Raw genomic sequence first — 24,365 nt, 5'->3', positions numbered from 1 at the left:
GAATGCAGTTATGTAACAGCAATAGGCTGAAATATCAATGAAAAGCCAGAGTCGAAAAAAGATTCTCCAGTCACGTCTCTCTCGACAATAAACAAAACGCATTTTTTCAATCCAACCCAAGGCAACAGCATTGAATTCTTCTTTATGCGATTTCAAATCGCATAAAGTACATATAACAGCAACCACAATAGCGGTGAACAAGTTTTTAACTTCACTATCAATTGTATGCCCAGAATCATCAACAGACGGCAAATCAACATGCTTATGATCACAATCAGCCACGATCCCCCCCACCAACAACTCTGTTTAAAAGGTTGTGCCTCGTTTAGTCAGCATTCTTTATTGTGCGGCCTAATTGGGAATTATACATATGTACATATGTAGATCAAAAATTCATTTCCATTGGCTTAAAACTTGGTAATGAATAATGGAGAGAAATGGGAAACTACTTTTGATTCAACTGAGAGTCGTATATGAAATTTATAAAGGTGCATAAGATAATTGGTAAGATTAAAAAAGTTAACTATACTTATGTTATACTTAATACATTATTTGTTAGTATTTTTCTTTACAAATCACATGTCATGTCTTAGATGTAATGAAATATGTATATTGAAAATTATGAAATAAACAAAACTACAATATCTATGTACATTTCTAGCCAGGCTAAGTATTTTCCCCACGTTCTCGTTATTTCCTCAATAATTTTATTACCCGATTTTCCACCTGATTTTTCGCCCTCAAATCACTCTCAATTTTGTTTGCCTGTCGTAGCATGCCGGCGTGACGTCAGCAAATTGTTCCTTTTGTCTGCAGCTGCAGTTAAAGAGCAGATTGAAATTGAAATTGATTATAATTGAACGACGGTCACCAGGTTGAATATGCTGGCAGAAAGATCAATATTCGAAAGTTCGTTGTTGCTGCTGCGCCTGCGTACACTCATTACCGTTTGTTGTTGCATGTCGGTACTTCTTTAAACGAAGATTTACGCTAACAGTGATGCCGGTGGTAATTTTTAGGTTCTCCAGCGAAATCGGGCAATGCAAGAAATTCAACTCTAATGTTACGGAGGTCTTCGGTGCATACGGTACGTATGCACAACAAGTGTAGCTACTACTTCTTTTGGGGCCTCCATCACCGGCAGCGTCTGCAACAACAGTATGGTGGCATACCAAAAGTCAAAGCTCCGCTTTGCCAGCTTTTCGAGCAGCGACTGCGACTGAGAAATGCGGCGGTTGAAAGCGCGCGAAGCGATAAACTTGGTTTCAGTTGGAAACGATCACGCCGCCGAGAAACACGTAGGCGCATGCTCGGTGTCTTGCGCTCTTCGTCTGCTTTCGTCTGTCTTTGAGTAACGGTACCGTGTGTGAATCGCCGATTAACCGATCGCTTTATTGCCTGCTTCGATATTTTATCGCCGCATGTATTTTTTTGCAGTTGTGTGTTGAAGTGAAATGGAATTTGTTGAATTTTAATTGCACGCAGCACGCTGCCGGCGAAAACAACAGCAAAATTAGCGGACTGATTTCATTCAACCTGAGATAAAGCAACAATAATAGCGCATAACACATCGCAAAGGCGCAGCAGGAGAAAATAGCTGATAAATAGACAATAATAAATAAATAATACACACAAAGGCCAGGGACGTCGCTTCAATTATAGTAAGTTTGCACAGAGAAACTGAAAATAGAAGAGTTGCGAATGGCTTGAAAACTCTGCTTGAAAAACAGGAGAGGGTACAAAAAAATCCGCAGACAACTTGGCACAGATATAGTCTCTGGAGCAGTTAAGTTAAAATCACACAAAATCAACCAATAGCCCAGAGTAAATTATTCACATAAACATATTCTTTGAAATCTAGAGATGGTTTAAATGGAAGATGTCTAATTTGTGTTAACAATATCAACAGTTTTTTGAAATGCTAATCTTCGGCAAAGAGTATTTTGGCAAATTGACTTACGTAAGGGAGATAAGCAAGGGTTACGTAAGCTTTCGATTCTACATACTGTAATTCTAGGAATTTAAAGGTTACCTTTGAATACATATTTGCTAAGCGCAACCTTTTCCTAAATTTTTGAGATGTTTTCGCATACCAATAGGTCTAAAACGAACCGCTGACCAGCGCACATTAAGTGTTTCGAAGTCTCGAGACAAAGTCATTAAAAGAAAGACCTAACAAGCTTCCGCACTAAGGTTGGCTACTTATAGCCCCTGTACCCAGCAAACCCGCAAAAACGCCTCATAAATACTTTATATTTCGCGGAGTAAATCCTCTTAGGAGCCTCAAAGAGCCAAGGCAATTGACAAGACTTTAGCACTTGTTTTAAAAATTTCGTCGTCGATTGCGGCGGACGGGGCCATTGCGAGCTTTTGGCAGTTACGAAACGATGTTAAAGGCTAGTATTAAAGTAAGGCAGTTTGTAAGTCACAATGGAATGGAATAATTAATTAACCCGCAAATGACGAGTGCGATCATTTTGAAGGGATTTGGCTGATTAACGGGTATCTGTCAGTCGGGAAAGTCGACAATAGAATTCTCTCTTTTCTCTTATATTTACATCCTCTCTAAATGTTAGAAGTTAAAGTCAAACGTTCAGAGGACCGATGTTAGTAATCTAAGAAAGTAAAAGACTGCCCTTAAAGTCACAAGTCATATGCATATACATATATTTGCAATAATTGGCATATCAATCGACGGTAATGCCAGTGATCGTCTCGTATCGTATCTTCGAACCCGATAGAGTCGGTTTCGAAAAAGGGTCTTGAAACTCGCTTTTGCACATACGATACACGCTGCATAATGGCTTGGTTCATTTATGGACACTCATATGAAGGTGTACTCTTAGTTTCATAATCCGTCGGGACGACTACACGCACCCCCACCACCACTCCACTCCATTCTCCGCCCTCAGCACGCGTACTTATGCGATAATTGCAGGAAATGCAGTGCACACCACACCACACCCCAAATGTTGCATGCAGAGAAAGTTTTTCCTTGAAATGCGCATATTATAAATAATATTAAATACGAAGCGAAACGAGAAAATTGCAAAGAGGCCAAAAAAGCCACGCTGCCCACTGGCTAATTGAAAGTGAAAGGGGGAACCAGACGCACAGTGCACAGGCAGAAAATGTGTAGAGCGTCTTATATGTCAACTACTTACATATTATTGAACTGGGACACGCTAACGTTTTATTCAGCAAAAACAAAACGTATTAGTGCTGAAATTATATAGAGTTATCGCAATAAAAAATGGCATTTCTCAAGTACTATAATAGTACTATATCATATATATTGCTGTACCTTTCTTAAATCCGTATAGCAGTTCACCATTTTTGAACTATTTCTTTGAAACCTCCAACCTTGGAAAATCGACAGTTCCATCTAATGATTTGCCTGGCCCGCCAATTCATTTCCTCGCGATCGGGCAAGTGTTTGGTTTCGTTTCGATTCATTTTGATAGCGGACGAGATATGTATGTCTGGTGTTTTGTGCCCCCTTTTTGGAATTTCATAAGCTCGGCCATAAATTGGCCAGTTATCTAGTTAACCAGTTGGCCATCCGCTATTAGCCGCGTGCGTTGCACTCGTTTTCGAGTGTTCGTGGCAAGTGCGTAAGTCACTTTGCAGCCAGTAGCCCCTTTCCGCAGACACGCCGCTTGATCTCTTTACGTTCGTGCCATTATTTTCGTATGAAGTCATTTCAAATGTTAATTCCAGCGGCGGCAAACGGCGACGACCTTGCCGCCTTAATTGTCCGCAGATCGGCGAGCGGAGACCGCTGATCATGGGGGCTGTGTCCCCGGGGTGGGAGATCGGGCAATGAGACTGTGAATGCGAATTCGATTGCGTGCAACGATTGTTTTTCAAACCAGATTAGGCAGGCACGTCGCGAGCTAACCAAATGCGATATGTGCAATATATTGTGATAGGCTTTGCCAAGTATACACCCAAAGTCGGAGTCTTTCGGGTTGACTGCCGGTGCACCTGACACCGCTAATAAGCCCCAATACAAACGGCAGCCAATGGTGAGTTTCTGGCAAGTTCGGGAATCAAGTTGACTTAACAGTCTTATATTATTTCCACATTTTTCAACTATTAAAAAGCCTAACACACAGGACATACAGTCCTGTGTAACAGTCAGTTTTATTGATGAGAGTAACTTTCTCTTCGCAATTGTTTAAATGAGCACGAATAAGGCTATCAAACAAATGCTGGGATTGCAGAGCCGATGCTAACGCTAAAAATTAGATAGTTGTAAAAGAAAAGAAAATATAGGTAATTAAATAAAGATGTACCATTTACATCACATTAAGCATTATTAGTTAATGATCAATGATGATATCAAGGTCGCCTCGGTAACACTGATCTCTGTAATTAAATAGATATCTTCTTTACATATGTAACATGACAAGCTTTCATCATTACGCAAATTGCAAATTAATTGTCCACAAAAACTAAATTTAAACTTAAGGGCAAAAATGTGTAAAAGATCCTATCAAACGTCCAAAGCCCGAAATCTTAAAACAGTGAAACTCCGCTGTTGTCGTTAATGATAATATATCCACTTTTTGAAGCGGTTAAGGAAACCCAAACCAATTACGAACACCTTAAAAAATTGTTAATTGTGCGGAGCTGGCGCTAGATCAATATTCATCTCCAATTAGTAGACAAATTAATAATTTCGAACGGATTATTTTTTATTTAACTTTTAATCATATACAAAACAAAACAAACAAACAACACACACTTTTTTGTGATTGGGCTGAACTCCCCTTGAAATACGCCCAAAAACATCAAACATAAAATATTAAGTACACGCAAAGCTGCCATTGCCCACAATTAACAGTCAGGTACTACATTCCATAGAGAAACAAACAAAAACGAAGACAAACGATGCATTGCAGGCTAACCACAATTCTGAAGGCTGCTCTTAACACATTGTTGGCCAACATCCGAATCTAAATGAGAAGAAAACAAAGCCCAATAGCTTAACAATGCAAAATTGTCATTTGGCCAGCGACTGTCAGATCGTGTGACTTAAATACTTTGACATTTGAACCTTTGTCTGCAATTCAAATGCAGCCCATGTGTGTGTTAACCCCCTCTTGCCCATTGACTAGCAATCAGACTTCGCTCGAAGTTGCAACCATCATCAGCACGATCATAATTATTCTCATTCCAATTCATTTGACTGTCCGAATTCCTGCATAAAATTAACTCCCGCTCATGTCAGGACAGAAAAATACCACAGAGTGGCGGACTGGCGGGTTAAGTGTGGCGTGGTGGTGGTTTGTTAAGAGACCTCAGGCGGAGAGTTTGAGCTGCATGCATAAGAGATACTTGCATTCCAGGTCTAACAGTGGGCCAACTGCCAACTGCGATGAACTGGAGGGCAATAGATATAAAGATAAAGATATTGTAATCAAATTGCATACTTTTAAAGTGCAAATTAAGGAACGCATTTTTTGTTTTGAAAATCAAAAGGTTTGATTTGCTCTTTTATTTAATTCATCTCACTTTCGTATGTTCCCTTAAGTTATGAGCAGAACGTGCTGGTTCAATTTTCATGCTTCTAGCGATACCACAGATTGTGCACACAATTGCCCCTAGGAAACGAAAGACTTAGGCAACGAACTTGTTAGAGTTAGAGTGATATACTCCCGACGCTGTTGTTCTTGATCTTATTAGCAAATTGAGCGCAATTTAGTCATACAGTTGTCAAGCGATTTGATTGTCGTCTCCCACTCCGTTTTAAAATAGTTGCTCCACTTGCTCTACCAACGGATTGTTCTTAAGATTGTTTTCCTCGATTCTTGTCTTTTGATGACGATAGTAATTACAATGATGTTGGTGATGCAACACACAGCAACTCAGGTGTTGCAAGTTGATGCTGCAGTGTCGCATTTCACAGTTATTTGTTATTGTTACACGTGCTCTTTTGATATTTTAATTCGCCTTTGTCGCTCGTCTGCCACGGCAGGCGGCGTTTTAATTACCTAAGGCAACGGCGACGCAAACATGCATCACATCTAATCATATAATATCAGCCACATACCAGCAACGAGCCACGATTGCGTGGGTAGCAGGAAGCTCCGTCATCTGCAACTGCATCTCGTGTCTTGACTTTGTCTATATTTGGCATGAGTCAGACAGTCAATCAGTCAGTCAGTCAATGTTGTGGGAATTTTCACATACGCGAAACGCTTGTTTTTTCTTTTTATTTTAACAGGTGTCTTTTGTATTAATTTTTTCTTTCGTCCAGCCCATTGATGATGGCTTGCTTGAAAGGAGTTTTGCAAAGGAACCTTCGATGGCGAAATAAACCAAGAATTTACCTGTGCTTAGTTGTCTTCCATCATATTTCCCAGCAAAAAAATGTCTTAAAGTGCATTAGAAATATGTAAAATCAAGGCATTCTGTGCGCAAACACAGTTTCAAAGTTGCTTGTGAAATTCACGTTCGCTTCCAAAATCTAAAAACTTCCACCTAACAAAGTTGTTTGATTTAGTCGTGGCTAAAATTGAATATTCATTTAAAGAGTTAATTATAAATATAATATATTATATAAAACATTAATTGTACAATGTAACTAAAGTCTTTAGCTTGTTTTGTGTTATACGATCCGTGCGATTGGAGCTATGTGAACAGGGAGAATTGTCTACAACGTTTTCCAAGTTAGGAATCAGGTGGGTTGCAAAGAACTCCCCGATCCGAATCTTTACCGTCCCACTACGATTGTGCACTCCTCCTCAGCGTTTTCCTCAATGCAAAATTTAAACAAGAGAGAATGCTATAGTCGAGGTCCCCGACTAGCAGATACCTATTTCTCAGCTAGTCCAAGTGGGACCGAAAATTTTCAATATTTTTAATGAATATCGGCAGAAAGGTGTGGGTAGTATTTATGGGTCAGAGTTTGATTTAATCCAAAAAAATTAAATCATTTCTCAAAAGTGAGGGCGCGGCAGTTTTGGGCAGCTCGTGGGCGTTAAAGTGGGAGTGGGTCAATAAACTTGCATAGACGCAGATTCTCTGAATCTCAACATTCCAGCTTTTATAGCTTTGAGACCTCGACGTTCAGACAGACGGACTCGGCTATTGATCCTGATCAAGAATATATATACTTTATATGGTCGGAAACGCTTCCTTCTGCCTGGTTACATACTTTTCGACGAATTTAGTATACCCTCTTACTCTACAAGTAACGGGTATAACGACGAGGAGCGCCGCGCAAACATTCCATATTTGGCTACAGCTGTCATACTTTTAATCAAATTTGCAAAGTTTGAATTTCGTTTACGTTTCGATATGTGAATAATTAGGAAACCCAATTCATTTCCTCATTGGCTGGCATGCAATCAATTGTTTCGAAAAGTTATTTCTATTTGGTTCCGCTGGAAAGGCAATAATGTGAGGAAATCCTCCATCCAAGCTGAATCCCATTAAAAAATAGTTGGGCGAAAATTGGTGTATGTCAAATCAATTGGCCTCCAAAATTATGGCCAACATGGGAAGCCGACCAGTGAAAGTGTTGATATGTTTACACATGAATAAATGTATATATACATACATATATACATCTGCAAACGGCGTAGCTGACCGCAGCAGTGAGTTTTTCTGCTGCCAAACCGGTGCAATTTTGCTTTCAGGAAAACCTATCGACATCTCACTTCCCCTCACGCCATCGTGGTCATCAACAAGCCACCATCTCCTTTCTTTCTTTTATTTTCAAAATTCCGTTGCACTTGCCCTTTTTGGCCAAAAAGAGCTGAAAAATATACGTTTAGAAACAAAACAAATAACTTGCACATTTTGCAAACCTGCTCGCTTACACCACAAAAAAATTGAAAATTTCCTTAGTTCTCTATACATGTGGTGCTTGAAGCTGTAACAGCTATCATTTAATTTTCTTAAGATTTACATATATTCTATATACTTGCTTTTGTGCAATTTCGAGTTCAGAAAAGTTTTTCTTGACTAACTATGCTACATTTGAACATCTGCAACCCCTTCTCAATTAGAGAAACTGTAATTGCAATTACGCTTGTTAAAGTCCCACTGTTTATCTTAATCTCTTTCTTATTTTTGGTTATTTGCTGTGCTGATTTATCGGCAAATTTGGATTTCTTGCATTATATTTTGGTGTTTCTGTCGCGGTTTTCTTGGCTTAGCGCTTGGGCGATTTTCGAGTGCAGCAACAGCTGCTGTTTGGCAACAGGCCACTATGGTAAGTATTGCAGCATTAAAAGCAGTAACCAATTTCTTTGATTTTACGATCCTATTTCGCTATACTTTCTCCTAATTATTCATCCCAGCTATTTTCACACATTTTATGCTTTCGCAATATACTTTGCCACATTTGTATTTTCTCAACAGAAGAACATTAATTTTTGATTTTACGAAAAAGTGTTTCTCAATACGACAACAACAATTGGTTTTAAAAACACTTGTCAACACTTGCTAGTGTGGGAAAGGCTTCTGGTGTATTTGCGCTTGGAAAATGGAAAACAGCCCATTGAATTGAAAGGCAAGAGGGGAATGATTGGCTAGTCGAAACCAAATCGAAGGCAGTCGGGTAAATGTTCCAGTGCTAACTGAAAAGTGAGCGGTACACGTATGGCGGTGTGTGTCTGGCCAATTACGCCTAATTGCTGCCAAGGCGACAACAGTGAAAATGAAAAGTGCCACAAATGAACAGCCGGACTTGGGACAGTGGAAAGCTTTGTCGTCGACGGCGCAAGTGAGGAAAATCGGTGGAAAACGGGGGAAAAAGTCAGCTTACTCACTGCAAGTGGCAAAATGTCAACAGCAAACAGAGAAATACCAAATAAATATGAACTTTCATGGCCTCACAGCACATCTTTGTGTTTTTTATTGCTCTCAGTTCATTTTTCTAAGCGGAGGTGGAAGCAATAAGAATTCAGGTCTGGCTCCAGCATTTAAATATAATCATATTTTAACTGTCTATGAATCGGAAGAGTTTTGTTATAAGGGCGTTATCATTTTTGATATTAGGGGCGTACTTAGCTCGATATCTATGTATTTTATTGAGAGGCTGAAGAGAAAGCATTTATGTTCATTCTTTGATGCTCGTGTTGGGTAACTTCTGGATAGCTTTGGTTAAAATGTATTTTACTTTACTCCCTCTATCTCTGAGAATTTTTTTTCGAATTAACGATCACTATTTTGAGGGCTGTACTTGCGCCACTCCCCTAGTAAGCAATCGATTTGCCAGTTGCACCAAACAATTTGCCATATCAGATGCCATTTAAGTGGTTTGCCTCCAAACGACTATTTACACCTCATAGATTTTATTTGTATAAGAATTCAAGTCCTTTTATCAACAATTATTTAGAAAACACCAACATGAAAACAAATATTTTAACATAATTTTTACAAATTCATATTTAAAGATAAAACATATTAAAGTAAAGTTGTTTAAAGGTTTTAATTATTCAAATCTTCACGTTTTTGTATTATATCATGACTAAAGAACAATATAGACATACATTTTTATGGGGAAATACTTTCGATTTCAGTTTGCGTTCGGTTTCAGTTTCAGTTTTGGCTTTGTTTAATTGCCAACAAAATGATAACCGGTTCGCAGAAGCCAAGCAAAATGACTAGCGACAAGCGCAGGCAAATGTCAAGGTTTTCCAAGGCAGAATACTGGCATTGCCAGCCGGTTGACACACGATGAGTGTGGATTGGATCGGATTCTGAGCAGGCTCAATAAGTGGATTAATATTGGCGGAGAACAGGCGATTATTGCAGCAATCATGCGTCAAAAGCGCGAATGAACACATCAATGATTGATCAGATCAAATGATTGATGTATGGCAAAAGCCAATCGATCGGCGGATAAGTAAGCGATAATCACGCGCCTTCCGAAAGTGTGCGCGACAAACAAAAGACTCTGGCAACGAACCTGCTATTCCGCGAGGTGTTCGCTGTCGAGTCGCTAATTCATAGGCCATGGCGAATATTCACCTTGCTACAATCGACAGAATCTAAAAAACGGAATAAAAATTAAAGGGTTATGAAAGCTGGAATTTGATAGACTATAAAAATAAGCTTTTCTACTATTATTCTTCAAATATGAAAATACCAAACGACTTGTCTTTAAACATTAAAAGCCATAATAAATTTTATTTTCACATAGTTTGTAATATTTAACTGTTCTCTTCTGCCTGCAGCTTGTCAATGAATCAGTGAAATCACCGATCATATCCCAATCATCTCAGCCAATCAGCAGAAATGACAGAGACCAGTAATCAGCAGCCTGGCATCGGAGATTTCAGTGGCCGCCACTCGGCATCGCCGGCCCGCACCATTGATTCGCATGATTCCACCACCGGCAGCATGGATACCATTGTGGATCGCAGCGTGAATCGTGAGGAGCTCCATCAGGTGGTGACCACAATCGAACAAAGCACGAATACCACGAACTTGGCGGGATCAGGAGGTAGTCTGACCAACTCGCAAATCGGCATGCTGGAAAGGGATGAGAATCGGAAACAGCAGGAGGACCAGGAGCAGGCGCGCCAGGATGCCCAAAGTCACATCTATTCGAGTCCTGTCTACGATGAGAAGCCGCCGGCGGTGAAACTTCTATCCGCCGCCTTAGACTTCGATGCCCAAAAATCCCAGGCAAACAATGATGACGATAAGCCCAATCTTATTTCGCACCAAGAGTTCAAACAACAGCTGGAGGAAGCTATGGCTTCGCGTCACCCAAACCAGGTAGGTCCAACAATGCAAAAAGTCAACCAAACGTAATCAATTTGTATCAGTGAATAGTTATTAGTTTGAATCACCTAATAGGGCTAGAGAATCTTTAATTGTGCATGCTCTCATTAATCCTCATACAATCGAATATTGTAGCAAACACATTGTTTCTTCTGTGCAGGCGAATGGCACCAAGAGTGGGGCCAACACTTTGGACTCCAGGATCAGCCGTAAACAGCGCTGTCCGCCGGAATTTATTAAGTACAAGGAGGGTAGCGAGGGCGGGGGCAGTGGCTCATCGCTTTCCTCGAAAGATCGGCGCAAGCGCAAGGCGAGCAATGAATGCTGCTCGGCATTTCCACTGCAAATAGTGTTGGGCACTCTCCAGTTGCTCCTGGCCATATCGCTGGTGGCCCTGGGATCCCTTCTAATCGTCCGAGAGGCAGCGCTCTCCCTGGCGGGATGCGGCATCTGGGCAGGACTGATAGCAGCCGTTACGGGCTCCCTTGGAGTGGTGAGCATGCGGAAAACCCAGACAGCGTTTTTGGCCCTCAGCTTGGTCTGCATCGCCAGCAGCACCCTGGCTCTGGCTATTTCCGGCGTGGGATTGTCAAGGGATCTCAACCGGATGGCGGAGCAAAAGGGCGAACAGGTACAGCCGGGCTCTTTGCATTAAGTCATGTTTTCTTAATGGTTTCATCCATTCTAGATCCACTTGATCGATACCAACAGCGAGGTTTCCGCTGCCTGCGGCTTAATTTTTGCCCTGTTTCTTCATTTTGTGGTCAGTATTGTATCCGTCTATCGTTGCGCCCTTCAGATTTGCACCAAGTAAGTAAGCTTATTCCTTATTCTTACAATGAAAAGTGGTTGTTGTCCATTTTTGAAGCAATAATAAGGCTGAATCTATGAGCACAGTTTTTTTTATTGTTTTTAAAAGCGCTTCCATTTAGTTTTTTACCATTTGAATTTTGAATGGTGCGGCTAATATCAGTTGCAAGTCTGCAAAACTGTTGCATTTATGTAGCAAAGTTTCCGAAAATCAATATAAAAGGGATATAGGAATTTATAATAACGGTTTTTAGACCATTTACACAAGATGTCTTATTTCATGACATGAGTAATGAGTTGGTATTTTTTCGCGTTTGGTATGTTTGCTAGACACGGTCACACGGTCACACGGTCAAAAACATTCTTAAATAAAACTATATTTAAACGTTTTATTTTTAATAATTGAGTTATAAAGACTTTTAAATCCGAAAAAATGTATTAAAGTGTAAACAAAAACTTGGTAAATACGCATTGTAAAAACATCGGCAGCGAAAAGTAAATCGATGTTTTCGGATAACTGAAACTATCGATGTAATCGATGGTAACATCGATTTTTTTGCAGCTCTAAAAAAACTTTATTGTTAATGTGTAAATAATAGTGATAAGAAGCAACACAGCTGTGCGGATTGCGAAGCGGATAGTAAAGCAGACGGCGTTCGAAACGAGGGCGCATTAGGAAAGCGCTGCTTGTTGGTCGTGAGGGCAGCACGGAAACCAGAGAAATCCGGAGAAGCAACAGCGCAGTCGACAGCGACGCCCACGCAGCGGAAGTGATAAAAAAGAAAAGTGAAATCGGAAGCAGGGTGAGTTCGGCGGAGGAGTTGGAAACGCAGGTGCAACTCGGGCTCTAGCATTGCGCATCAGGATCTGGAAACGAAGGAACCGCTAGGAGCAGCTGCCTCACAACGCTAGCAGCCACCGAAGTCATGCCGCTGGCCGATTCCCAAAAGGATCTCCGCCAGCAGCCTCAGCAGCAGCAGCAGCATGTGTCCTCCACCAGCAGCAACAACAATGCGGAGCAGCAATGCAACAGCAGCGGATTGGGTCTGCAACTGCGCCAGCGCATGCAAATTACCTCGTCCGGCTGCAGCAGCCTGGCGGTCACGCCCATGGAGCACACGCCCACCGAGGACGAAGAGAGTGGTGGAGGAAACAGCGGTGTCACCTCCTCGGTGACCACTGTGACATCATCGCAACGCCGCCAGCAGCTGCAACAGGTGCAACAGCAATCTGCTTTGCAAGCGGCCCTTGAGCAGCATCACATCTCACCAACAGCAAACTTGGATTCCGCTAGGAAAAGGCCGACGCATCGAACCTTGTGCCCTCCGCCAGAACTTATGGAGCTGAGTGATTCCGAGTCCCAGGGAGGCGTAGAAACTGGCGGTATGAGAGAAGGGGCTACTGGGCGTAGTGCAACTGATTTAGAGGACACAGAGCCCCTAGATGAAACAGAAAACGAATTCGAGCTCAAGGAAGTCATCAAGGAGGGTCACGACAAGGCCGATCCTTCACAGTTCGAGCTCCTACGGGTTCTGGGCGAAGGTAGCTTTGGAAAGGTGTTTCTAGTGCGAAAGATCATAGGCAAAGATGCAGGAACACTCTATGCCATGAAGGTGCTCAAAAAGGCCACGCTAAAAGTAAAAGATCGCGTAAGGAGTACAAACGAACGAAAAATACTAGCGGACGTGGGGCATGCCTTCATCGTACGTCTTCACTATGCCTTCCAAACTCCCGGAAAACTGTACTTGATACTGGATTTTCTTCGTGGCGGTGATCTATTTACACGTCTGTCCAAAGAAGTAATGTTTACGGAAGAAGATGTCAAGTTCTATTTAGCGGAACTGGCGCTAGCTATGAATCACCTACACACGCTGGGCATTATCTACAGGGATCTGAAACCGGAAAATATTCTACTGGACGAGCATGGCCATATAGCCTTGACGGACTTCGGTCTATCCAAGCAGCCTTTGGATGGCTCAAAAACATATAGCTTTTGTGGAACCGTAGAATACATGGCGCCGGAGATCGTGAACCGAAAAGGACACGATTTTGCCGCTGATTGGTGGAGTTTCGGGGTGCTCATGTACGAAATGCTAACGGGGAATTTACCCTTTCACGGTCAAACCCGCCAGGAGACTATGAATCAGATCCTTAGAAGTAAACTGGGCATGCCAGAGAATCTGTCGCCGGAAGCGCAATCCCTACTCCGTGCTCTCTTCAAAAGGAACCCCCAGAATCGTTTGGGTGCGGGTGCTCAAGGAATTTTGGACATCAAGGCGCACTGCTTTTTCGCCACTATCGACTGGGTGAGATTAGAACGAAAGCAGGTGCGTCCGCCTTTTATACCGGCCGTTAGCCGTGACGATGCCTTTTACTTTGATGTGGAGTATACCTCAAAATCCCCCAGGGATTCGCCGGGTGGCCCGATCTCCGCATCTGCCCATGAAATCTTCCGCGGGTTCAGCTTTGTGGCTCCCGTCCTCCTGGAAGGTCAGTGTGCTTGCTCGAATAGCTGCTCCACCGGCGTCAGTCCCCTGCACAGTATAACTCCTATTCCCGCTGCTCCAGTGGGAGCCCCTCGAACATTACCTGGTGTTCTTCCCGGAAACTTCCACGCGGAATATAATCTACTTCAAGAACTGGGACGAGGAACCTTTTCAGTTTGTCGGCTGTGCGAGCATCGCACCTCCAAGAAACATTACGCAGTAAAAGTAATCGAAAAGGCAGCTGTGGCCGCAGCATCCACATCCACTTCCGCCGATTGTTGGGAGGAGGTGGAGATTATGCTGAGGTACGGCAACCACCCAAATATCGTCACTCTGTACTCCGTTTACGAGGATGCGGGATCTGCATATCTTGTGATGGAGCTGCTAAAGGGTGGCGAGCTACTCGATCGGATACTGGCCGTGGGTCAGATGTGCGAGAGTGAGGCCGGCGCGGTGTTAAGGACAATTGCTTCTGCGGTAGCATATCTCCATGAACATGGCGTGGTCCACCGGGATCTTAAGCCCTCGAATATGATTTATGCCAGCATGCGGCAAACTCCCGAGACCCTAAAGCTCTGTGATTTGGGTGAGTGCGGAGCGGAGCTAATTAAATATTTTAAGATAGCCTTGCAGTAAATTTTCCAGCTGTTGACAAAAATGATTCAATTTAAAAGCTAAACTTTCGAAATTATTAATCCATTTTAGTATTATTTGTTTTCTAAGTTATTTTGTTGTTTTAAATTTTAAAGGTTTCTTTTCTTCAAACAGAAGGTTTTTCCTTTTAAGATCTTATTTACTAATTCATTAGTCAAAGTTCCATCATACTGCAATTGAAATCATTTGAATATCAATTAGATTCAGAAAACATTTATTTCTGCAAGGCTATATTTCTCTGTGCGCGTATATCTTCTTGGTAGAGCATGAATAACCTTCCGATTACTGCTTAGGTTTCGCGAAGCAGCTGCGCGCGGATAACGGCCTCCTGATGACGCCCTGCTACACCGCCAATTTTGTGGCTCCCGAGGTTCTAAAGAGACAGGGCTATGACCTGGCTTGCGACATCTGGTCGCTCGGTGTGCTGCTTTACATCATGTTATCCGGCCGGACGCCTTTCGCCAGCACTCCAAATGATTCTCCGGACGTTATACTGAAGCGCATCGGATCGGGACAAATTGACTTCACAAGCAGTCGCTGGGCACTGATCAGTGTGCCGGCCAAAGAACTTTTGCGTCAGATGCTACACATAGTACCGGAGAATCGGCCGACGGCGGCGCAAATTCTTGAGCACGACTGGCTGCGGGAGCAATTCGCCGGCGGCGTACAGCTTACGGAGTATGCGGTGGCGCCCGGATCCCAACTTTCGCTGGGCGCCCAGCAGCAGCAGCAGAATCACATCTCCTTGGCTTTAAGAGGAGCTGTTGATGCCACTTTCCGGGCTATTGCCATACCCCAGGCGGCGAATGTGGGACCCGTAGAACTTTCCATGCTCGCCAAGAGGCGGGCCAAAGATCGAGCCAACCTGCACTCCTAATCCTGGGCGGCATCATGGTGTCCGCGGCGCGAGGCCAAGCGGCAGATAATCCGACTACTTTTCCGACTCTATAGTATTCTAATCCAACGCTGCTGTGCCATCCGCGTCGTCTTGTCAAGGGCAATGCGCAGAAGCTTGGTTCACATTCACAAACGATGGGCAATCCTCGCCAACGCTGCCGCAGCGCCAAGCTGCGTGTGGTTTAGGTTTTGGGGGGAATCGGCACAACCTAAAGTATTTGACAAGTGTTAATTATTTAATTATTTATTTTATATGAAAGCATGCCAATATGCCAAGGCCATAAAGCACTGCAGGGCATCTATATACACATACATAACTATACAAATTCGGATATACATCTATATATAGCTATTTATATAACGAATCCTAAAGCAAGGGCCTAGAGAGCGTGTGTGAATGTGGCACCAGGATCATCTCAGATGATTCCTGATGCCACATTATTTATCCCAAAGTGGAAATTAAAGTTAAGCCTCTCGCACACACAAGTTTACAACATATAACAAAATACATACATATATTTAATTAAATTAATCGTAGCTAAATTTTTCAACATCACCGTGTTATTGTTGCTTAATTAAATTAATTAAAATGAAAAGAAAATTGAAAAAAGTATTAGCAAAACAAACAAAAAATAAGAATAAAAGCCTCAATCCTTTTATATAATAACAACTTTTGTCGCCAAACTATAAAGAAAGAACAAATAACCCTAAAAAACTGTAAAAAGATAATAAGTCTAAAAGAAACCGAAAATCATTTTACAATTATTACTTGGAATGTCAATTTGCACAATGAAATAAGAAACTAAGCAAAAGATAAACATAACTACCATATTATACAGAATGTGTACATAAAGCGGAAACTGTGCTTTTCGGGTTTATAAGGCAAAGGATATCAGAAAAGAGTATTTTATCAATAATTCCCTAAACAATAAAAATGCCAACATTCTTTCTAACAATGCACAAGGGTGCATATTGTTATTTAATTGTAATTAAGAAACGTATATCCTGCTAACTTGTCTTACAGTCGCGAAACGCACAGTTTAGTCGTAATAACGCCGGGGAAACAGTTGTGACAACATCAAATTGGGTTCCATTTTCTTTGCTAACGTCTTCCAACAGAAATTACACCAAACAGGATACCTTTTTGCGGTGTAACCAGATATAGAAAGTTCCGACTTACAATTGGATTATTAAGAACCGAAAACGCGATATGTTGTGTTGTTCCATCATACTCGTACTGAATTCCAGATCCAGATACAGAAAGGATAGCGTCGAATAAACGACTTGGGGTAATGCAAAATTCCATTTGTTTATGTTAGTTTCTCTAAAAACTGATCGTGCTGGTTGGGCAGCTTGTTTGGCTTCTCAAAGACAACGTAAATGTGATTCTTTGAGCAAAATTTACTCCATAGTATGCAATTCAAATTTTGTTGTATTTTTGCCAAGGAAAACTTGATAAAATTATGCTAGAAGGAAATATACAAAATAGAATACAAGCAAAATGGGACAAAATTGAATAAATTATGTACAAGAGCCATGTGAATCGAAACCAATTCCTTAGAAGCCACTTGAAAAACAGAAATTTCTTATACGATTTCGGGGCTTGTTTGGCAGCATGTGTGTGCATAAGAGGGTGTATGTGTGTGCTTCCTGTATGTGTATGTGTGTGTGTGTGCTAAAGGATTATTGCGCTGTGCCACTACTGAACTTACTGCTACCAAAAACAAAACAATAACTTCATATACATATTTACACCACCTAGAAAAGGTTAGTAAAACTTAGAAATTTTTTAAAAAAGGATAACATCGCTTGAATAAAACTGTATTTTCGTGGTGTTATTGAGAGGGGTTGGAGGGGGTAAATGGTATGATTATCCTAAAGTTCATATATAATAATTAGCTAGCTGCGGATTGAAAACAATGTCTACACATTGACATATAAAGTATTTAAGAAGGATCGTGAGATGAACATTTCGCCTAATAGTTGTCATGATAAACTTTTGCAAAATATATATATTTATACTTAATTACCTTGTTTCGCAATGACAACCAAATCGAAAGGATACGTGTTCCTGCTTCGTTTTTCAATAGACTCATACAGAAATTATAAAACGAATATGAGACAGGTAGAAAAGGGGTTTTAGTCCACGGGCTGATGAGAAATCTATTCCAGCGAAACTTCATGGTTGCCGCACAATTATTTGTTTAAAACTAATGTATACAAAAGTGGCATACTATGATAAAAACTGTAATCATTTATCAATTATTCCGAACGGTCTGTTACAAACATTTTCGGGTTGCACAAAAAGGACAGAGACAACAGATAGTTTTAGCACACAATACAGCTCTCGACTAAATTCCCCAAGAATTCATAATCATATATATGAATGCGTGAATATATTTTCTTAGTAGATTTTAACAACTTCCATACTATACATACATTCGAATGCTCGAATTCCGATATGAATCATTTAATTAATAAACATATTCAACTAAACCGATTTGAAATTATTGTAAAGTTGAATTTTTCAAACCAAACAGAAGGAACTTAATTGAAAAACAAATTAAAAATAAACAGTTCAAATTGTTTCGATCCAATTGGGATACCCATAATACATTTCTATTGTCTTGCCGTATAGGACAGCATTCATTATTTCGCTCGATTTTTATCTTTCAAGATCAAGGAAGGGCTCTATCGAAAAACGGTAGTGGATGCGTTTAGGAACACCCTTCGGCTGTTTATCTGCCTTTGAAAAAATGCATTCATCCAAATTTCAACTTCAAATCAACGACATTAAACGTAAAAACAAAATTTTCAACTATAATTCAATACAATGCACTGGAATTTCGTTTCTACAGAATAGAACGTTTGCAGAACAAATAAAGATTTAAACATTTTCTGGAGCCTACTGGATTGCAAAGAACGAATGAATCCAAAAGTAATCTGTATTCGCATACAGCACAGTGTTAGCGACATTTAAGAGGAAGTCAAGCCTTTCTTATCGCTTGTGTTTCTTATCAGTAATCCCAATAATTCTCTGGTCTGTTTCTAGTTAACAATATTTGTTGTTATATTTTATATTAATAGTTGGTTTATGTTATACGCAGCTTACATTACTTTTTGTTTTCGTTTGGAATCATAAGGTTTTTATTTGCGTTATTGAAAATATCGCCTCCGTTACTATTGGGCTTTGTTCATCTTTCAATTTTTTTGGATAAAATAAATACACTTCATTACCGCAAATTATTGTACAGCTTAATTAAGTCGACTTGCGTTTCTGTTTCGTTTTGAGGGCGTACATAAGCAAATTATGTAAACTTTGAATGTTTTGAATTCGTCCTCTCGTGTGGAGTGTAAAAAAATATAGATGTGCCCGTTTCTGCCGCATCCGTATCCGTTTGAATATTGCTGTGTCTAATTACGACTAATGTATCGGCCTGGGTGGCATTACCTTCGTCCTAGTGCTTGCCTTTGCCCTTGCGACCCTTCTGCTGTCGCGTCGTGGACGCCTCTTTGTCCTTATCATTAACGTTCTCCTTTCTGGATTCGACTGCTGAAAAGTAAAATTTGGTTAGGCGTTGGTTTCATTTGGGGGACATTTTTGATGTTTTAATATAGAAATATTTAGTTAATGTTGGTTCTTCATAAACAAAACTTTTCCTTTAGGTTTTACAAAGACAATTTTCACGTAAGCGAAACCATATAGATCCAGATATAGTGAAGAAGGAGAACTATAGTTTATGGGTTAGCTTGGAAGTTTTTGCTCACCCGCTGAATCCGCGTTCTGAATGTGAACGTGCTCCAGAGAAGGGGTCAGCTCTACCACCAGGGTTTCTTCGAGAGTCCCGTCCACCCGCCTTGGAACTTCCGTTTGAATGTGAGATATCCTGGCCTCATGTACAACCACCTCGCCTTCCTCTTCCTCTTCAACCACGTGAGCTTCCTCGGCAAACACGCCATTGAGCACGTTGACCGCTTCTTGTGCCATATTGGCCTGGGCCTGGCGGCGACGATGTTCTAGATCTCGTTTGTAGTTTTGCGTCCACTCCACGTGCTCTTTGTAATACTGGCAAACCGGGATTACAATCACCGAGATGTCATCAACAGTGGCCGCAGCCTTGCTATCTGCGAGTCGCCAATGCCCGGAGTCGTTGATTTTGCCACGAGCACGGGCCACCAGCTCTTGGGCGACCATCGTGTAACGATGTTTCTCCGTTGGATATTTGGAGAGCGTCTGGAAGACGGTGCGTGAAACGGCGTCATTTTCGGACACATCCCACAGGCCATCGGTGGCCATGACGAGCACGCCGTAGTCGCCATCCCGGTTGTCCTCATCCGGAATTGAAACCACCTGTGTCAGATCCCGCTGTTTGACATCGGGGTGAGGCGTGAGGAATGGTTTTATCTGAATACCTGTGTTGATGGCTAGCAGCTCGTGATCGCCAAAGCCGCGCGTGACCCCCAACGTACCCAGCAAGCGACTTCTTTTGCCCTCGCCATTGACCACCGGCATGCAGAGATCTTCCATGGTCAAAGTTTTGTATGTCCAGCCACGCATGGTGCCCTGTCGGCAGAGAATGCGCTGGCCCATGTCCTTGATGTGCGGCCGCTTTGCGTACTCCATGGCCACATAATGCTTCCCCATCAGGTGAGGCTTCAATCTGGCCACATTCAGCAGGCGTTCGCGCTCAGTTTCAGGCGTGTGATCCGCCGAGAACGGCACTGGATAACAACTAGCTTCTAAGGGATCCGGCTCAATCCCAGAGTCAGTATTTGCTTGTGGCCTCTCAGGAGTGGCACGCCGCTGGCAGAGCACAGCTCTGGAGTCGCCGGCATTGGCCACATACATCTTGCCATCGATAAACAATGAAACGCAGGCGGTGCAACCCCCAGCATCTCGATAACGATCACTGTCCTGCGCTATTAACGAGTCCATGTTGAAGAAGGCACTCTCCAGCGCCCCGATGATTAGTTCGTCCTTAGTCACCCGGCGCTGGAAGTAAATGGGGTGCGGGAACGTGGGATTCAGCTTGTTGCGATCCCCGCCACTATTCGTGGCATCCGCATCCCGTGGCAGGAGGAGCTCCAGGCAGTCCACTAGCTTCTCGTGCAGGATGTGATGAAACTGATGCGAGGCGGCCAGTGCGGCTCCATAACCGGCGTGTCCGTCGAAAATGCCGAAGTATGTGTACGGGAGATCTGGGTGTTTATGCTCCGGATCCGAAAGAACTTGCCTGGGTGTGGGAAAAAACACAAGGGCTTAATTACTTGGCCATTTATTAAACATTCGTGGAATTATAAGATTATGCCATGGTGGTATAGAATATGATTTAACGAAGTTCTGCACATAATTGACTTTGCTACAAAATGTATATCATATCAACTTGCTGCTCCCTTATTCCATATGCGTAACCTTATTGATTTTAAACATTTATAATATCTAGTGGATACACTAATTCTAAGCACTATCTTCTACATGTGCAAACGATTATCTTATTTGGACCTAGGCGACATGTGTCACTCGCTTCTACGAAAACATTGAAAAACAAATACATCTATCTTGAAGAATAAACATACGAGTTCAGTTTTAGTGGCACAACCCTTGACAAATATCCACGACTTTCATTGTATATATGTACATATGTCATATACCATTCACAAAACAAGGCTTTTTATGTGAAGAACAAGAAAAATATACATTTCACCTGCGACCAACTTAAAAAGTAACTTTTAAATATGTAGAAAAAGAACGGAACGAAGTCGTATAAATAGACGGCAGATTAAGATTAAGACTCATTACTGACGCCATTACTGACAGATAATTTGAATGCAAGTATATACATTATATATATATACTTAGAAGGTGCTTGAGGTATGAAGGTGCTCTTATGCAAAAAGGACTAAGAACTCTAGGTTTACATATATGGGGTCTCTGCCTAATTCTTTACTTGATTAGGAAATCTCCATAGGTTTAGGTTTGCATACATATGTAAGTGCAAATTGGAAATGGTTTGGACCGCAAAGCTTCATAGATGAAACTAAAATAACAAAGCAATATACATTGTACATAACGATAGCAAATGATACTCTATGTATGTGTGGTGGGTTTTCTGGTGGTGCAGAAACAAAATCCTAGTGAGATCAATAGAACAATGTGATAATCAATGGAACCATAGGCTGCCCCACTCACCGGCAGAAGGCACCCTGGTCTTCGTTCCACTCGGATTTTCCGGAATTGACGCATTCGGCGTATCCTGTGCCCCAGGGCAGCAGGTTGATGTCCCGCGGCACGATGATGGGCCGCACATTGTGGTCCGCCGAGGCGCGCAGCTCGTCCTGCGTGAGAAGCTGCAGAAAGGGCGGCCGGGCATATGGGAACTTGTCCGGCATTGGCTGTCCGCCGGAAGCGGCGAACCGGAGTCGCTGGTGCGTTGAGTTGTGATGGTGACCGCTTCCAGCGCCAATAGCCCGCTCGCTGTTGCCCGGCAGGGGTGGCAAGTCGGGCGCTATGGCCGAAATAATACGCTCCTTAAAGTTGCTAAACATTTTGCTTTCTTGTCTCTCGCTCACTCCCGTACGCTACTTGTTTGCGCTCTCGCTCACTCCCACTGACGTGGCGAGCTTGCGTTGTTGTTGTTTCTCCTTCTTCCACCTGATTCCCTTCGATTTTCAAAATATTGGGCTTATACGCTATATGGGTTGATGGTTAATGTTAACGGCGACGTACGGTCTCCGATCAAGTGCACTGGGCTGTGGGAATAGCAGAGTTTTGATCGGCGACAACTTTTCGGACTTATGGTGTGTTTTTCTTACAAAGTACATCGATTAGCGCGCAGTGTGGCCGTGCACGCGAGATCTTAAAATACCAACGTTGTACAGTAAAAATACCAAAAATGGCAATGTAATCAAAATACGGTAATATTTTAAAAACAGTAAATGTTGCTTACATTTTTATATCCATTTTATATATAATAAAAAGGCTATAAATTGCAGTTTGATTTAGACGCAAAGAATATTTATCGTTTCGGTAGAACAATCCTTATAACTTAGAAAAATTAAAGAAATCAGGGTGTGCAATTTTAGCATGATTTCTCATATTTTGATTGACTACAAGTATTGCTAAATACCTTAATTAACTCTTATAACTCTTATAAATTAATAAATTTCTTCACTTCATTGTAGGTCGGAACACAGTGAGCTTCGCGACGTGATTATCAAGTCGAATGCTTCGGGAATCGCTCTGGACCAGCAGAAGGTGGACCAGTACATCAAGGCGATGTCTCTTAATGGCAGTGAAAAGGTTGGCAAGATGCTGTTAAATGAAGTGTTGGACCTTCCCTAATCCAGCTTTATTTCGTGCAGGTTAACACCGAGAAGCTAGCGGCCATGTGGATGTATGCCACCCAGATGGGAAGCCTGCCGCCAACAGTCCGCAAACTGACGCCTCCATCGCGGCAGATCATGCTCATTCCCTCCACCGCCGGCACCGGGGTAAGCTGAATCCCAAGATTCCAAATCCAGCGAGTCAGAGGGTAATGGGGTATATTAGATTCTTTGAAGAGCATGGATCAGGAAGGACAGGCTTGTTGAAACCTATAAAGTAAATATGTTGGCAGTCTGCAGCTCTAGTCCAGCCGATGTTGCATGATATGGTTATTTAACTGCGTAACAATAATTTGAATTTATTCAAACTGTCAGGCTTTTATATTTCTAGAAGCCATTACTGTCGAAAGAAGTAGATTTGACTACTGTTATGTAGCAGTTTGGACAAAGAATATTTTGTGGTTAGTACTTCAGCTTGTGTTTTGCTAGTTATATGTTTAATGCAAATATAAACCAAGCTCCGACTGTTAAAACTGAATATTTCAAGCGCGCTTAAACCCGATTTGAAGTTTTTATCTAAGTTTCTTATCATTTACTACATAACAATAAAATAAAAGTTTACTTTGAATAAAGCATTTTCAACAAACAAATTTTGCTAAAATTTTAAATTCAATTTTTGTTTGAATAATTTTATTCAGATGGCACCACCACCGCCCACACGTTTGCCACCTCCGCCGCCGGGCGCCGCAGCTGGACTCCTGCTTCCCGTGCCTCCGCTGCCGCCGCAGTACCGTGGAATGACCCTTCCCTACATGCGAACCGGGCTCTACGCCCACCCGGCTAGCCTTAGCGAGACGTACCGGACGCACAAGAGCACAAAGTCGGCGGAGATCAATGGACAGCGAAGACGGCGGCGGGCGGGAAAGTCTGATGCCAGTCGTCGGCAGCGCCGCAAATCGGAAGCGGATGTCCTGGACGGTGCTCCCAATTTCCAGTATACGGGTCTAGATCGAGCCATAGCTGATAGCTTCTTAGCCAGGCAGGAACAGTCACAGGCGGGCAGTCACGTCGACTATTCGTCGTCCGCCTCCTCGGACTTGTACGGCGGTCAGAGGGCATCCTCCAAAACGAAGATCGTTTGCCGGGATGTGGTGATGTGACGGGAAAAGCATCCGTTTTATAGGACCCAGTTTCCCAGCCTTTTGTAAATATTTCCACGGAGCCACGACGAAATCCCATCTATGTGGGGCTTTGTCTGATAAATTACCCTTTTTATAGTCCTATCCATTACTCTATCAATGTACTTACATATGCGTTTAGCTCTTAAGACACATTAATATGAATCGAATAAAGATATATTAAACAAACGAATTCAATTATTCGAGAATTGAATTAACTGATTATAGCATAATAACAAAAGCAAATTTAATTTATATCTCGCTTATC

At 42.0% G+C, this 24,365-nt stretch overlaps 3 protein-coding genes across 8 annotated transcripts; 2 read left to right on the top strand and 1 right to left on the bottom strand.

Annotated features, from left to right (window-relative positions):
• The first annotated feature begins 1,338 nt into the window (after positions 1-1,338).
• On the top strand, positions 1,339-24,295 carry LOC117148729. 4 transcript variants are annotated; one of them, XM_033316283.1, is made up of 8 exons: positions 1,339-1,357; positions 1,438-1,661; positions 10,197-10,743; positions 10,910-11,380; positions 11,438-11,559; positions 22,779-22,896; positions 22,959-23,087; positions 23,618-24,295. In XM_033316283.1, the coding sequence occupies exons 3-8, from the start codon at positions 10,258-10,260 to the stop codon at positions 24,077-24,079; spliced, it is 1,788 nt and encodes a 595-aa protein (XP_033172174.1). In that variant the 5' UTR covers positions 1,339-1,357; positions 1,438-1,661; positions 10,197-10,257; the 3' UTR covers positions 24,080-24,295. The 4 variants fall into 4 exon arrangements, with proteins under 4 accessions (XP_033172174.1, XP_033172173.1, XP_033172176.1 ...); XM_033316282.1 differs by lacking the exons at positions 1,339-1,357; positions 1,438-1,661 and adding an exon at positions 8,213-8,227; XM_033316285.1 differs by lacking the exons at positions 1,339-1,357; positions 1,438-1,661; positions 10,197-10,743; positions 10,910-11,380; positions 11,438-11,559 and adding an exon at positions 22,565-22,623.
• On the top strand, positions 12,486-16,185 carry LOC117148726 (ribosomal protein S6 kinase 2 beta). The gene is made up of 2 exons (XM_033316278.1): positions 12,486-14,631; positions 14,993-16,185. Exons 1-2 carry the CDS (start codon positions 12,486-12,488, stop codon positions 15,574-15,576), a joined length of 2,730 nt encoding a protein of 909 aa, XP_033172169.1. The 3' UTR covers positions 15,577-16,185.
• On the bottom strand, positions 18,642-22,457 carry LOC117148727 (protein phosphatase 1H). Of its 3 annotated transcripts, XM_033316280.1 has the most exons (4): positions 22,410-22,457; positions 21,787-22,346; positions 19,365-20,830; positions 18,642-19,149 (listed from the first exon to the last, which is right to left on the bottom strand). In XM_033316280.1, the coding sequence occupies exons 2-4, from the start codon at positions 22,140-22,142 to the stop codon at positions 19,055-19,057; spliced, it is 1,917 nt and encodes a 638-aa protein (XP_033172171.1). In that variant the 5' UTR covers positions 22,143-22,346; positions 22,410-22,457; the 3' UTR covers positions 18,642-19,054. The 3 variants fall into 3 exon arrangements, with proteins under 3 accessions (XP_033172171.1, XP_033172172.1, XP_033172170.1); XM_033316281.1 differs by having other exon boundaries at positions 18,642-19,146; positions 21,787-22,436; XM_033316279.1 differs by having other exon boundaries at positions 21,787-22,435.
• Positions 24,296-24,365: the final 70 nt, after the last annotated feature.

Source organism: Drosophila mauritiana, chromosome X, assembly GCF_004382145.1.
Source record: "Drosophila mauritiana strain mau12 chromosome X, ASM438214v1, whole genome shotgun sequence".
NCBI lineage: Eukaryota > Metazoa > Arthropoda > Insecta > Diptera > Drosophilidae > Drosophila > Drosophila mauritiana.
Note: the sequence above shows the minus strand (reverse complement) of the source record. Positions and strands in the feature narration are given on the sequence as shown.

Bases quoted from the DNA above. Each gene is read 5' to 3' on its own strand.
- LOC117148729 (XM_033316283.1), top strand. From the start codon at position 10,258: ATGACAGAGACCAGTAATCAGCAGCCTGGCATCGGAGATTTCAGTGGC. The intron at 22,897-22,958 runs GTTGGCAAGATG...TATTTCGTGCAG, and splicing joins CTCTTAATGGCAGTGAAAAG to GTTAACACCGAGAAGCTAGC. The intron at 23,088-23,617 runs GTAAGCTGAATC...AATTTTATTCAG, and splicing joins CCTCCACCGCCGGCACCGGG to ATGGCACCACCACCGCCCAC.
- LOC117148726 (XM_033316278.1), top strand. From the start codon at position 12,486: ATGCCGCTGGCCGATTCCCAAAAGGATCTCCGCCAGCAGCCTCAGCAG. The intron at 14,632-14,992 runs GTGAGTGCGGAG...ATTACTGCTTAG, and splicing joins CCTAAAGCTCTGTGATTTGG to GTTTCGCGAAGCAGCTGCGC.
- LOC117148727 (XM_033316280.1), bottom strand. From the start codon at position 22,142: ATGTTTAGCAACTTTAAGGAGCGTATTATTTCGGCCATAGCGCCCGAC. The intron at 20,831-21,786 runs GTGAGTGGGGCA...TCCCACACCCAG, and splicing joins GACCAGGGTGCCTTCTGCCG to GCAAGTTCTTTCGGATCCGG. The intron at 19,150-19,364 runs GTGAGCAAAAAC...TTTACTTTTCAG, and splicing joins TCAGAACGCGGATTCAGCGG to CAGTCGAATCCAGAAAGGAG.